The sequence below is a fragment of the Pundamilia nyererei genome, unplaced genomic scaffold (assembly GCF_000239375.1).
Source record: "Pundamilia nyererei isolate P.nyererei 1_Seehausen unplaced genomic scaffold, PunNye1.0 scaffold00092, whole genome shotgun sequence".
In the NCBI taxonomy this organism is placed as follows: domain Eukaryota; kingdom Metazoa; phylum Chordata; class Actinopteri; order Cichliformes; family Cichlidae; genus Pundamilia; species Pundamilia nyererei.
This window is the reverse complement of record NW_005187493.1, coordinates 1469029-1480758: the sequence shown is the minus strand read 5'-3', so window position 1 is coordinate 1480758 and position 11730 is coordinate 1469029. Positions and strand designations below refer to the sequence as shown.

The following is an 11730-nucleotide window of genomic DNA, read 5'->3' as shown; positions in this document are numbered from 1 at the left end:
TAAACTAAATTAAAACTTTATATAAACACAACAAAATCAGACAAAAAAAACAACATTAAATTAAATTCAAGTCTATCACTTATTGAGTTTACATTTTTTTTCAAGGTTCTTGAAGGAACAAATGGGCCTTTTAGAAAATTATGTGTATCTGCTTGTTATTGTTTTGAATCACTAGATGTCAGTGTTGTTTCTTTCTCTCTCAGGTACCAGAAAGCTGCTGAAGATTTGAGTGCAGAAAAGAAAAAAGGAGTAAGTACTTCTCTGAACAGATGGATAGTAGCAACATTTCATTTTCCAGTGACATCAGTTTAGAGTAATTTCTATTTTACCATGAGTTAAATAGTTTTGTGCAGCTGTTCCTGAATTTAATACATGAAAAAATAGAAAGAGTTCTCACATAAAGATCATCACGTCTTGTTTACAGCATTCTGATAATCCTGTCATAATGAACGGCATGATTAAATGATGTTTTTCTATGCAGCACGTCTTGCTTCATTTGCTCAGCATCCCCTAGTAATGGTGTTCAACTAATTACAGTATGAAGAGTGCACATGCAAACACACACACTCACCATGCCAACACACTGTCTGGGCCAAATGTCTTGTCCTGGCTTACATCTCATTGGCCACTTGTTGCGATGGGCAGGCTATCAAGCCCATAATCCTACTTTAGTGTAATCCCCGTGCAATGTTTCCAACTGTAGGTTAGCTGCCTTGTCAGAAAGACTGGCAAAAACCTGGACTGGGATTAAACCAATAACCCACCAGCTAATACCATGAAGAAATATGAGGTATTGTAGCCATGGTTGTGTATAATATCGTTATTGTTTACCAGTAAGGGTAGTTAGCTTCTTTTTTCTGTGTTTAATGATATGACTGGTAATGAGGATTACATCAGCCTTTCTTCCTCTCCCATAGAAACATGATGTGACTGCATTAGACAGACACTACCCTGTGTTATTTTGTTGTAACATAACTGTAATGAAACACTGCTAGTGTAAATAGTTGGATTAACCACTGTTTTCTCTAACTCATGCTTTAGACTGAATCATTCTGGTTTACTTGTATGTCTATGAGGTAGGTGTACAGCTCATGTACCACAAAGGTCTAGTTACAGTATCAGAGGATAATAGTCATCTCCACGTGTGTCTGAGACAAGTTTGAATGAGCAGTGTAAAAACGCCATCTGGCTCTGTGTGTGTGCGTGTGCGTGTGTGTGTGTGCGTGTGTGTGTGTGCGTGTGTGTGCGTGTGTGTGTGTGTGGTGGGGGAAGGGGGAAATGAATAATCTGTCAGATAAATTACATTAAAAATTGATAACAATTTTGTTGCATAGTTATGAGGGACCAAACGATTAAACTGCAAAGAGTAAACGATGTGATATTATGTTAATATTCACAGATTCAACAACAAATGGTTACAATAAGAAACTGAGAAATCTATTTTTTTTCCTCAGTTTTTATCCTTTTATGTGATGTAACAATTCAGTATGAGAGCAACTTATTCTTATATTTTATGTTGTAATTTTTTTGTGTGAGGGGGATTATTGCTTGGCAGGATCATCTATCCAACATGTATTTTCCTCCTGCAACCAGGGAATCTGCAAACAAAGCCTGTCAAAAGGGTCTTTGTGGTATCTGATGGTGTAGCTGTTCACAAAATATTGATGAAGTGAGTCAAATTCAGTTGTTCTGATAACTCTACACAGTCCTTGTAGCTTAAGCAGAAAAAACTAGGGAAGAAAAAAGAAATTCACTGGATATAGGGTCTTGCAGTCTCAGCTAGTTTAATACTATGCTATAATTAGTGCAAAATATTCGGCAAGTACCTTTTAAATTCAGAAATCAGTGGCCATCAAGGCAACTGTGTAATACTCTGTGATGTGGTTCTTCTGACAGTGTTCTGATGGGAGAAAGCAGGTTTAACAAAACATGAATCTTTAATCTGAACTTTTGAAGTGTAGTTCCAGTTCCAGAGCAGCTGGATAATTAGCCAAGGCAGCTCTGAGTAGCTTGAACCTGGTTGAAGTTCATCCACAGCAGCCATAAAAAACCCTTTAATTTGTGGAGCTCTGATACTGTGATTCATCATGGCAGAGGGGAAATAAAAAAACTATTTTAATCCAGTGAGTCTACGAGTATGAGTGAGTTCCAGTTTGAATCATGACATTTAATGTTGTGATATTTATTATATTTATTTATAGTATTTATATTTATAGTATAAATATAGTATAAATAGGGTGTCAATGTTCAGACTGATGTAAATTATTACATGTCAAGCGTAACATTTAAAAAAAACCTGTTCAGCAGTATATAATTACTGCCTGTGTTTAAAAAAAACAAAACAAAACGAATTTTCCATTAAGTCTCCACTGAGTACTACCGATGAATCTCAAAACTCCTAAAAATGTACACAGTCTCCAGTATGATATGAAAAGTATGACAAAAATGTTCCACCACAACATCACAATTCATTGTTAAGCTATTTTCATTTTTTACTAAGAATTTGTTGACGATTAATTCTTGTACAACCATTGCTGTTTTCTAATAACTATTTATTTGAATGGCTGTGTCCATGTTTTTAAATTTTGTCTTTGTCCTAAGACTTGTATTATTTGGCTGGTATCATAAATCCCATAGATACGGTTTTCAGTCACATTATCTTGATAAATCGTTTGGGATTGAAAGGCTGTCCAAGTCGTCACAGTTAACAAAGAGTTAACTTTTCCCTGTTTGAATCATTTCCTGCTCTGGTTTCCTGGGTATTCTGACTCTCTCTCTTTCACTTTCCTGCTGTTAAAGGGGCTGGACTAGCTCTTACAAGTAGATCTTGCCTTGCTGCTAGCATCCGGGAGGGCTCTGCCTCCCACTATCTGTCTGCACTGTGACCTGTAGAGGACCAATCAAAGGACTCCCACATCTTTTGCTGTCTAGTTGTGGTTACACCTCGTTCGGCCATTTCATCGCATTCAAGGTTTACTTTCTTCCTTTTGGCTTGAAAATCAAGGGCCAGCTCCACTACTTTTCAGTTATTTATATTCCTTGTGGTCTTGCCTGACAAAGACTGTCATTGTGCCTTTTGTTATTTTGTCTTTGCTTTTTTTTACAGATTTCTTCTTTTGTCTGTCCGAATGTTAATTCAACTCTTTTTCAGATGTACCAGATTCATTTTATTCACTATGGCCGAGGTAGTGGTGTCTAGTAGTGGATGGGGTTTTGGCGCTTTTTTTCTTTTGGGTTTGGTTTTCATTCACTTGTAATCTCTACTTTGCTTTCTTATATTCAAGGAGATTTAATTAAGTTAAATTTAATTTAGTAATAGCATAACTTGTTTAAATGTTCACACAGGAAGCTTTGATAGAAAAGTTCATGTTACAAGTTGATTTCTTACCATTCTCACATCCTCTTTTTTTTTCCAACACTTTCATAATTAAGGAAGTTCATGCCTTCTATTATTGTGCCATGCTGCTTGCTGCTGTCTTCCTGTCACTGGTGGCAGCAGATAAGTAGTGAAAAGAGTTGCTGTCAGTGTCTTCGGGTAAGGTAGAAATTGTCATGTGGAAAGGAATGCAACTGAAGGATCGGTCTCAGATATCTCCATCTTGAGCCAGCTGTTAAAATTCAGCAGCTACAGCATAATATTTATTTCCTGGACCAACTTTGAACAGCTGTTCACCTAATCCTTGGGTGAAGCCAAGTTCAGATTCAGGCATTTCCTATATTCCATTATACGGGACTGTGGATAAAGCTGTATGTCCTAATAGTGCATGCGTGTATAGTTTAGCTTATACACAGTGATTTTATGGTAAGCATAACATGCTCAACATAAAATTTTCTTTTCTTTTCTTTCTTGCAGTCTTTTGAGAGCGGAACAGTAGCCCTGCGATCTGGCAACCTCAGTGTTCTGAAGAAGCGCTGGGAGCAAGGAGGAACCGGTGATCAGGACAAGCCGTCTTCGGTTCCACCTCCACACCAGCCCATCTCACGCCACAGGCCTCGTACCTTGAACAGGCCTCCTTCCGTTACTGAGCCTCCGGTAAAGAGTCCTGGCCCACTGACAGATCAGGGAGGTCAACACGCAGCCAATAGTGTTCAGCAGGCCTCAGCAGCTCCAGAGATTGAAGACCAGAGAGGGTTGGAGAAGGAAGAGATGATGAATGAAAAGCTTGAACAGCACGTTCCAACCAGCCCGTGTGCCTCTTATGAAAAGCCCAGAGTGCCTTTGAACAACCTAAAGATGAAGTTTGAGAAAGGAGAAAAGCCCACAGAAAAGGTAAAATATTTTGCTTTTGATATCCCTGTAGCTGTGGTCACTGTATCTTCAACATGAGGATCTGAGGGTAAGGATTTTGTACTTTTGGGTAAAATAATTGTAACCATAATGCTGAGTCAGACCAGTCTTGTGCAATATTAGAAAAAAGACTGATGGCACAATGTTTCCCACATGTAGTGAGCTCCATGTTGCCTTCATGACCATAGTTAATTAGTACATTTAAAACAATCTTACATGCTAATTGCTTTGCTGCTACAATCTCTGTCCAACAGTATACTAGTGACTCGTAGTTCATAAACCGAGATAAGAAGCTCTGAGTCACATATTAATGATTGATAAAAACCTGTGACCGTCCTGTACGTGCAGAAGTACTCAGTGCTTAGTGTAGTTTCTGCAGATTTTCAACATCCTTCATATTTAGATTGTTTTAAATGCATTACCCATTTTTACCCAGTTTCTTCTGTTTTCTGAAGGAGCGCTTGTCCGTGTGAATTTACCCTTGTTCTCCTCAGCACCACCCACTCATCTCTATCTTTCATTCATTCAGCCCAAAACAACAAGTATGCCACTCTTTATCTTCTGTAACAGAGGAATGCAGAAGCATTCCTGACCTGGGGCCGTCTCATTCCTCACAGGATCCCTTCTGAGGAGCAGTTGTCTTTATCTCACGTTTTATTAGCTGCAGTGTGTACCCTGCTCTACTGGGATTTTCCCAGTCCTGGGAATCATATTTAATTTTTTTTTTTATTGTATTTTGTTGTGCAGCTCTGTATACACCATGTACTGCAGTCATGAAACAACCTATAAAATAAAATGAACTAAGTCGTAGTGTTTTTCACTGCTAGTAAAGAAGAAGTGAAATTTATATTACTAACATTTAAAAATTAGACTGGAGCCTTTATAACTGAAATGGTTATATAACCTTATAATCAAATATAGTGCAGTGCACCCTTTGCCCCTGTCTGGCTGCAGCTTTCAATATTTTAATGTTCTAGTCGGTGTTCGATTTGCATGGCAGGGGCGGTCTGCGAGACAACAGGACTCCAAAGTTCCAGTGAAGCAGTCTGTAGAAATGGGCTATTTTAATTGGTCCAAACCAGCTCATGTGTGTAAAGGATAGGTGGTGCGAGAAACTGTGTGGTTTTCTCATTTGTTTGAGTAAAACAGGCATATTGGCAGACCAACGCACAGAGCTCACTCTTTAGTAGAGTGGAATAATTTTGGTTCTTTGCCCACGTGCAAACGTGTGTTTGGTTCTTTTCAACCACATGCTGCATGGCTGTCTCTGCAGATACCGCTCTGGTTACTGCCAGGTATTCACTGGATGCCTGGAAAGCACATGAGCTTGATTTTGTGCATTTTTTACTGCTGAGTTCAATATCTGCTGCTCAAAACTTGCAGCTTGTTTGGGTTTGATCCAGTCCTACAGGCAGTGTGACTTTTGACCACTTGCCAGTGACAATGCTATGAATAAAAAGATAAATGAACTGATTTAGGCCACAATTAAAGGCAGGGGAGGAGCAGAAAACAAATTTATGCTTAAAAGTTCATAACTTCACCTTCATAAACTGATCTTCGGAACCCATCAGTTGTTTTATTCTTCCAGGGTGGCAGAGAAGCACTTCGTAGTACTTCATCAGATGACGTGGAGCAGCCAAGCAGTAAGCAAATATCAGTAGCATTAATGAAATGCAGAAAGATTTGGGTTTAATGCAAAACAACGTCAGGCAAGGCACTTAATTTGATCCTCTCTTCTGCTTCAGGTCGCCCTGTGCTGAGGCGATCATCATCTCTGAAGGAAAAGATGGCCAAGTACCAGTTTGCTGTTGCTAAACAAGAACAGACACATTCTGTGAGTTCATGTAATAAAGAGGTTCACAACAAAAACAGTGAAAATCCCAGTAATTAAAAGATTACCTCGTATTTTGGAGATTTTAAGAGAATTTTAATGAACATGATTCAAAGTGATCAAAACAACAATCAAAGTCCACATTATTCATTACATATGTTAGTTACATCTTACCCGTACTGAGTTCGAGCTCCTTTCGCTTTCAGAGCTGCATTATTTGTTAGTGACAACAAGCTGCTGGAAAAGTTCCTCCGAGATTTTTGGTCCATGTTGGCGCGACAGGATCACACAGTTAATGGATATTAACTGTGTGGATATATGAGCTCATTGTCATGTTCAAGAAACCAGTTTGAGATTGAGTTTTGTTACATGGAGTGTTATACTGCAGCCGTCAGAAGATGGGTACACTGTGGTTATAAAGGCATGGCCATTGTTAGTAACACTACTCAGGTGCTGTGGTGTTTTAATGATGCTCCCTTAGTACTAAGGAGCCCAAGGTTTCCCAAGAAAATATCCCCCACAACATTACACCACCACCAGCAGCCTGAGCTGTTTATACAAGGCAGGCTTGATCCATGCTTTTATGTTGTTTACCCCACCATCTGAATGCTGCAGCAGAAATAGAGACCATGCAACATTTCTCCAGTCTCTGCTCAGTTTGTACTTCAGCAGGTCATCGTGGCCATGTTTACATGCATAAATACATCCAGGTGCTGTTATTGCCAGCAACTCAACTAGAGATGGACCGATCCGATATTACGTATCGGTCCGATACTGACCTAAATTACTGGATCGGATATCGGAGAAAAATAAAAAATGTAATCCGATCCATTAAATATCACAAAAGCACCTCACAAAACTTGCAACGCGCCGTAACTCACCTCAGAACGTTAGCACTCGGAGCAGTATGCATCACGTGATAGAGCGGCTGTGGCATGCGGGACCTGTCGGTGGTCTGGATAGCATGTGGAGCTTCGCTAGCAACCCGGCATTTCATCTCCGACAAAGTTATCCCCGAGAGAAGTAAAGCAAGTGTGTAAGTCCATCTCTGAATGTTTGTAAAGCATTCCTGCGTTAAGCTTAACAAGCGACTGCCTCTTCTTGCTGCTACTTGAAATCATGAAAGTGCTTAACGATCAGCTGATCGGCTTTTCTGTCGCGAGTCCGTGTCTCTAGTTTGCTTTTGGCCCACTTTGCACCAGAAAGAGGAAACCAGCGGCTGAACAACAGCAGCACGTTTAAGCTTGATAAGCTGTTGTTAGAATTTATTTAATATTACTTTCTACTCGAGGATCTTTTTCTATGTAGCTGACGGCTGGTAACTGTGCAGGGGCGGATCTAGCAAAGTTTAGCCAGGGGGGCCGATAGGGCATTAACAGGGAAAAGGGGGCACAAAGACATACTTTTCTTTCTTATTCTCATTTAAAATGTCTAGCTTTTAATAAATAATTATCTGACACCCAAAGTTTTTAATTTGATGTAAAATGAGTAGAAGTCAATTACTGTATATAGTGACTATTAAGTCTAATATATATATATACCCTAGTAAGCTATAGTACTTTTTCCTTTGGAAAGGTACCATCTGTGCAGTCTGCAATTTTGTTGAAGAAAGATGTTGAATCTATTTAATATTTCTTGAAAAATAATTGATTTCTGTGCATTTTTTTTCCACACTGCATCAAATTAAGGTTGATTACGTCGATTAAGCATCATGAGGTGGAGCGTGAGGGGTGGTTCCCTATTTTTTATTTATTTATTTTTGTTGTTGCTGGGAGTTGGAACCCTATTAGTTAGGTTGCTTAATATTTACGCTAAGTACTCTTTAAAATACCAGAATAGGGAGGATGGTGTAGGTTTAAGTTTATTAGATTGATCAGTATTGCTGAACTATGAAATAATTTTTTTTTTGCATATAGGTATAACAGAATAGCTTTAGTGTAGTTGTTGTTTTAAACTTGAGTATGAACTTACACAAAATGCAGCAAGATATTTAAAAAAACAGTTTTGTTGATTAAAAAACACTATATCGGATTCATATCGGTATCGGCAGATATCCAAATTTATGATATCGGTATCGGACATAAAAAAGTGGTATCGTGCCATCTCTAAACTCAACTAATCTTTCCCACACAGAAAATGAATTTTATCATTCAGCACAGACCATTTGTTCTACCTTGCTTTTGTAACTCATGCTTCTCTGAGATGTTTACCTTTCTGTACCAGAAACAGGTGAACATCTCATTGTTTATTATATAACAATCAATGTTTCTCTCTTTTTCCTCCAGGTTTCGGCCCCACAGTCTGCTCCAAAAGCATCTGCATCTGAAAATGAGAAAGTAACGCCTGTGCCTGAATGCAATGGTTGGTCTTAAAGGATACTTGGAGAATACAGTCATGTGCAAATTTCATTTTTACTGTGCATATTGTGCTACTAGTCTGCTTTACCAGTCTTAATAATTGAGCAGCAACTGAGCTCGTTTATGTTCTGTCTGTTTTAGGGGACAGCACGGAGCAACCAAAATCACCACGGGTGAGTCATCACAGTGAACAGTAGACATGCACATATCATTAACTTAAAAAAAAAAATCAGCCAGTGTTAATTGTCAATAAAGCTGACACTATTTATGTTTTTAGAAGTTTCGCCCACCAGAGAAGGAGACGTGCATCGCTTGTACAAAGCAAGTGTATCCACTGGAGAGACTTGTGGCCCATCAGCATGTCTACCACAAAAGCTGCTTCCGCTGTATTCATTGCAGCACAAAGCTTAGGTAAGCATTCACACCAGATGCTTCCACTTCTATATCATAATCTCCTCTCATGTAAATATTCCTGTCTGTTTTATAGTCTTGCAAATTATGCTTCTCTGCATGGAAGCATCTACTGCAAGGCCCATTTCAACCAGCTCTTCAAAGCCAAAGGCAACTATGATGAAGGCTTTGGTCATCGGCCTCATAAGGAGATGTGGGAGCCGCGAGTTGACGGAGATGAAGATGTTGAAGCGGTGAAGCAAAAAGAAGAAGAGAAAACTGCAACAGTGAATCGTCCAGCTGAGAGTGCCTCAGACATGCAGCCTGTCCCAGATGTGGAAACGTCTCCACATGTTAAGGTTACAGATCTGACCGCCTTACTGGAAAAGCAGAGTCGCAAGCAGACAAATGTGATCTCTGATGAGAAAGCTCAGTCAGAAAAGCCAACTGAGAAACGCAAACTGAAGATCGACTGGCCTCCCCGGACGGGTGAGCAGCACACCGGGACAGAATCCCTTAGTCCAGTCACAGAGGACATTGGTTCAAGCCGACCCTGGAGAGCCAAGTGGCCTCCAGATGATGAAGCGCCTTCAACTTTCCAGAGCTCAGAGCGTGCTGAATTGAAGAGCCTGAGGAGGAGCACTTCTCTTAAGGAGCGGATTCGGCCTTTTACAATAGCAGCCAAACCCAAGTCCACAAACCCCACAGGTCCTCGCGAGCCTCGTCGTAATCTCAAATCTCTGCAGGATTGGAGAGCATCTTTTGAGGAAAAAACATCTTCTGAAGAATCAACCAAGGAAAATAAGCCAGAAGTCCAGCAGGAGAAAAAGCAGAAAAAGAAAGAGAAGATGTCTCAGATGCAAAGTGAAGATAAAGAGACCATCTCTGAGGGGGATGTGGCAAGTCAGGTTGAGAAAAAGAAAGAAAGAGATGAGGGAGTAAAAATAAATACAAAAGGAGACAAGGCGGCTGGGGATGAGGGCTCTTTGAGAAGCTTATCTCCTGAGATGCCAATCAACCTTTCTCCACCATCAAAGCCAAACCAGAACCGCACCTCCCAGGATGTGGGCTTCTGGGAAGAGGACAAAGAAGGAAGTGATGCAGAGGATCTGAGTGCAGAGGATATAATCAAGAAGAACCGCTGTTATGAAGAGGAGGAGGACACTGAGTCATAGAGTACCTTACAATTTTACTGTCACTTCCTTACACCTTAAAACCCCTTTTCATATTCTCAGTTTATACGTAGATTATAATTTTAGCTTTGCCAGATTTTATAGTGATGCAAAAGTGTGTAATAGAGTATGCACATTCATGCATATTTATATATTGAATACTGCCTTATGTTAACAGTTAATAACTTAAAAATGCAAAATTTTGTTTCGCATACTTATTTTCATTATATAGTTTAAACATATCTGATGTATCTTGTTTATGACTGATGATAATACTGGAAGGCTGGCCTCTGTTAAATTGAATCATTGACTGTGGTCATTATGTGCAGCGTGAGCAGCATATTATGTGCAGGAGGTGTATCCACAATCTATTATAATTTATGTGGCACTTAATAGTACTCTTTAACTACAGGGAGTACCAGACTGCATGCAGCCAAACAGTCACAACGTGCAAGAAACAGTCTAAATATCTGCACTGCTCAGATGTCAGAAAGCACAGATATTACAGTTTAGGTTTTACACTTTGATTTAATTTCAATAGTAAATTAAAGAGAAAAAATTAAACAGAAGTTGAACAATTATGTGCTTGCTAAGAATTTACCTTATCTCCATACAACAACAAAAGCCTTGTCTTCTCTCAAGGATGAAAATACTGTCCATTAGTGTCAGTACTCCCTAATAGCCGTCCCTTTGTTATGTAATTACTCTGATTTTTTTTTTTTTTCCTCTCTGCAAGCGTCAGGCATATTGAAATCACTTAATTTTCTCAATCAATCAATCAATCAATCGTACTATGCTAGCTGTAGCCTATCTCAGCTACCATAGGGCGAGAGGCAGGGTACACCTGGACAGGTTGCTAGCCTGACGCAGGGCTCCACATCTCACTATGATTAGCGTGCATCTGAACATTCAACTATCACAAGGCCAGCTGCTTTTACTTGGTTAAAGTAACTAGATATTTAGGTATACAGACAAACAAGCGAGTGAAGTCCAACACCATGCTGCTGGGGGATTTTTGCTTTGATAGAAGTACAATTAGCGCTACAGTGATACATCAGAAAAGGCTTCCCTTAGTCTCAATCATAGCTGAAAAAGCTTTGATATGTTATTTATTTAGAGCTTTTTGATTGTGATGTTACATGTTAGAATATTTTTATTATTAATCACCATTGTCACAGTACAGAACTTTTTCTGGTAGGAAACTTTTCAGTTGCATACCCTTGGGGCCTTCAGATTTTTTTGTTTCATTCTTCTCAAATGTAATCCGGTTTATACTGTATGTTCACTCTTTGTATTTTATATTGGTGGGATGTATGTTTTTAATAAATTGAACAATAAACCTTGGGTACCACAGTCTAAGCTGTCCGTTCAATGGAGGATTTGAGCAAAATGGACTCTTTTAATGTATAAACTACACAGGAACACAAAGGTTCATCTAGACCAGGGGTCAGCAACCTTTAACACCCAAAGAGCCATTTGGACGCGATTTCCACGCAAAAGAAATCACTGGGAGCCGCAAATACTTTTTGACATCTAAAATGAAGATAACACTGTATATATTGTTTGGGTTTTTTTGGGTTTTTTTTTTACCTTTATGCTTTGTGTGAACAACTAAGGTGTGTTGCTTAAATCCATGAAGTGCTACAGAGAGAATTGCATTTTATTTATGTAATTAACACATTTTGAACTCTT

The 11730-nt window shown here is 39.2% G+C and overlaps 1 protein-coding gene across 6 annotated transcripts; it reads left to right on the top strand.

Annotated features, from left to right (window-relative positions):
- The first annotated feature begins 201 nt into the window (after window positions 1-201).
- LOC102213118 (LIM domain and actin-binding protein 1-like) lies at window positions 202-11388 on the top strand. 6 transcript variants are annotated; one of them, XM_005739554.1, is made up of 8 exons: window positions 202-249; window positions 3854-4270; window positions 5877-5931; window positions 6034-6122; window positions 8405-8480; window positions 8618-8649; window positions 8754-8887; window positions 8964-11388. In XM_005739554.1, exons 2-8 carry the CDS (start codon window positions 4148-4150, stop codon window positions 10039-10041), a joined length of 1587 nt encoding a protein of 528 aa, XP_005739611.1. In that variant the 5' UTR covers window positions 202-249; window positions 3854-4147; the 3' UTR covers window positions 10042-11388. The 6 variants fall into 6 exon arrangements, with proteins under 6 accessions (XP_005739611.1, XP_005739608.1, XP_005739609.1 ...); XM_005739551.1 differs by lacking the exon at window positions 202-249 and adding an exon at window positions 696-790; XM_005739552.1 differs by lacking the exon at window positions 202-249 and adding an exon at window positions 2845-2971.
- The last annotated feature ends 342 nt before the right edge of the window (window positions 11389-11730 follow it).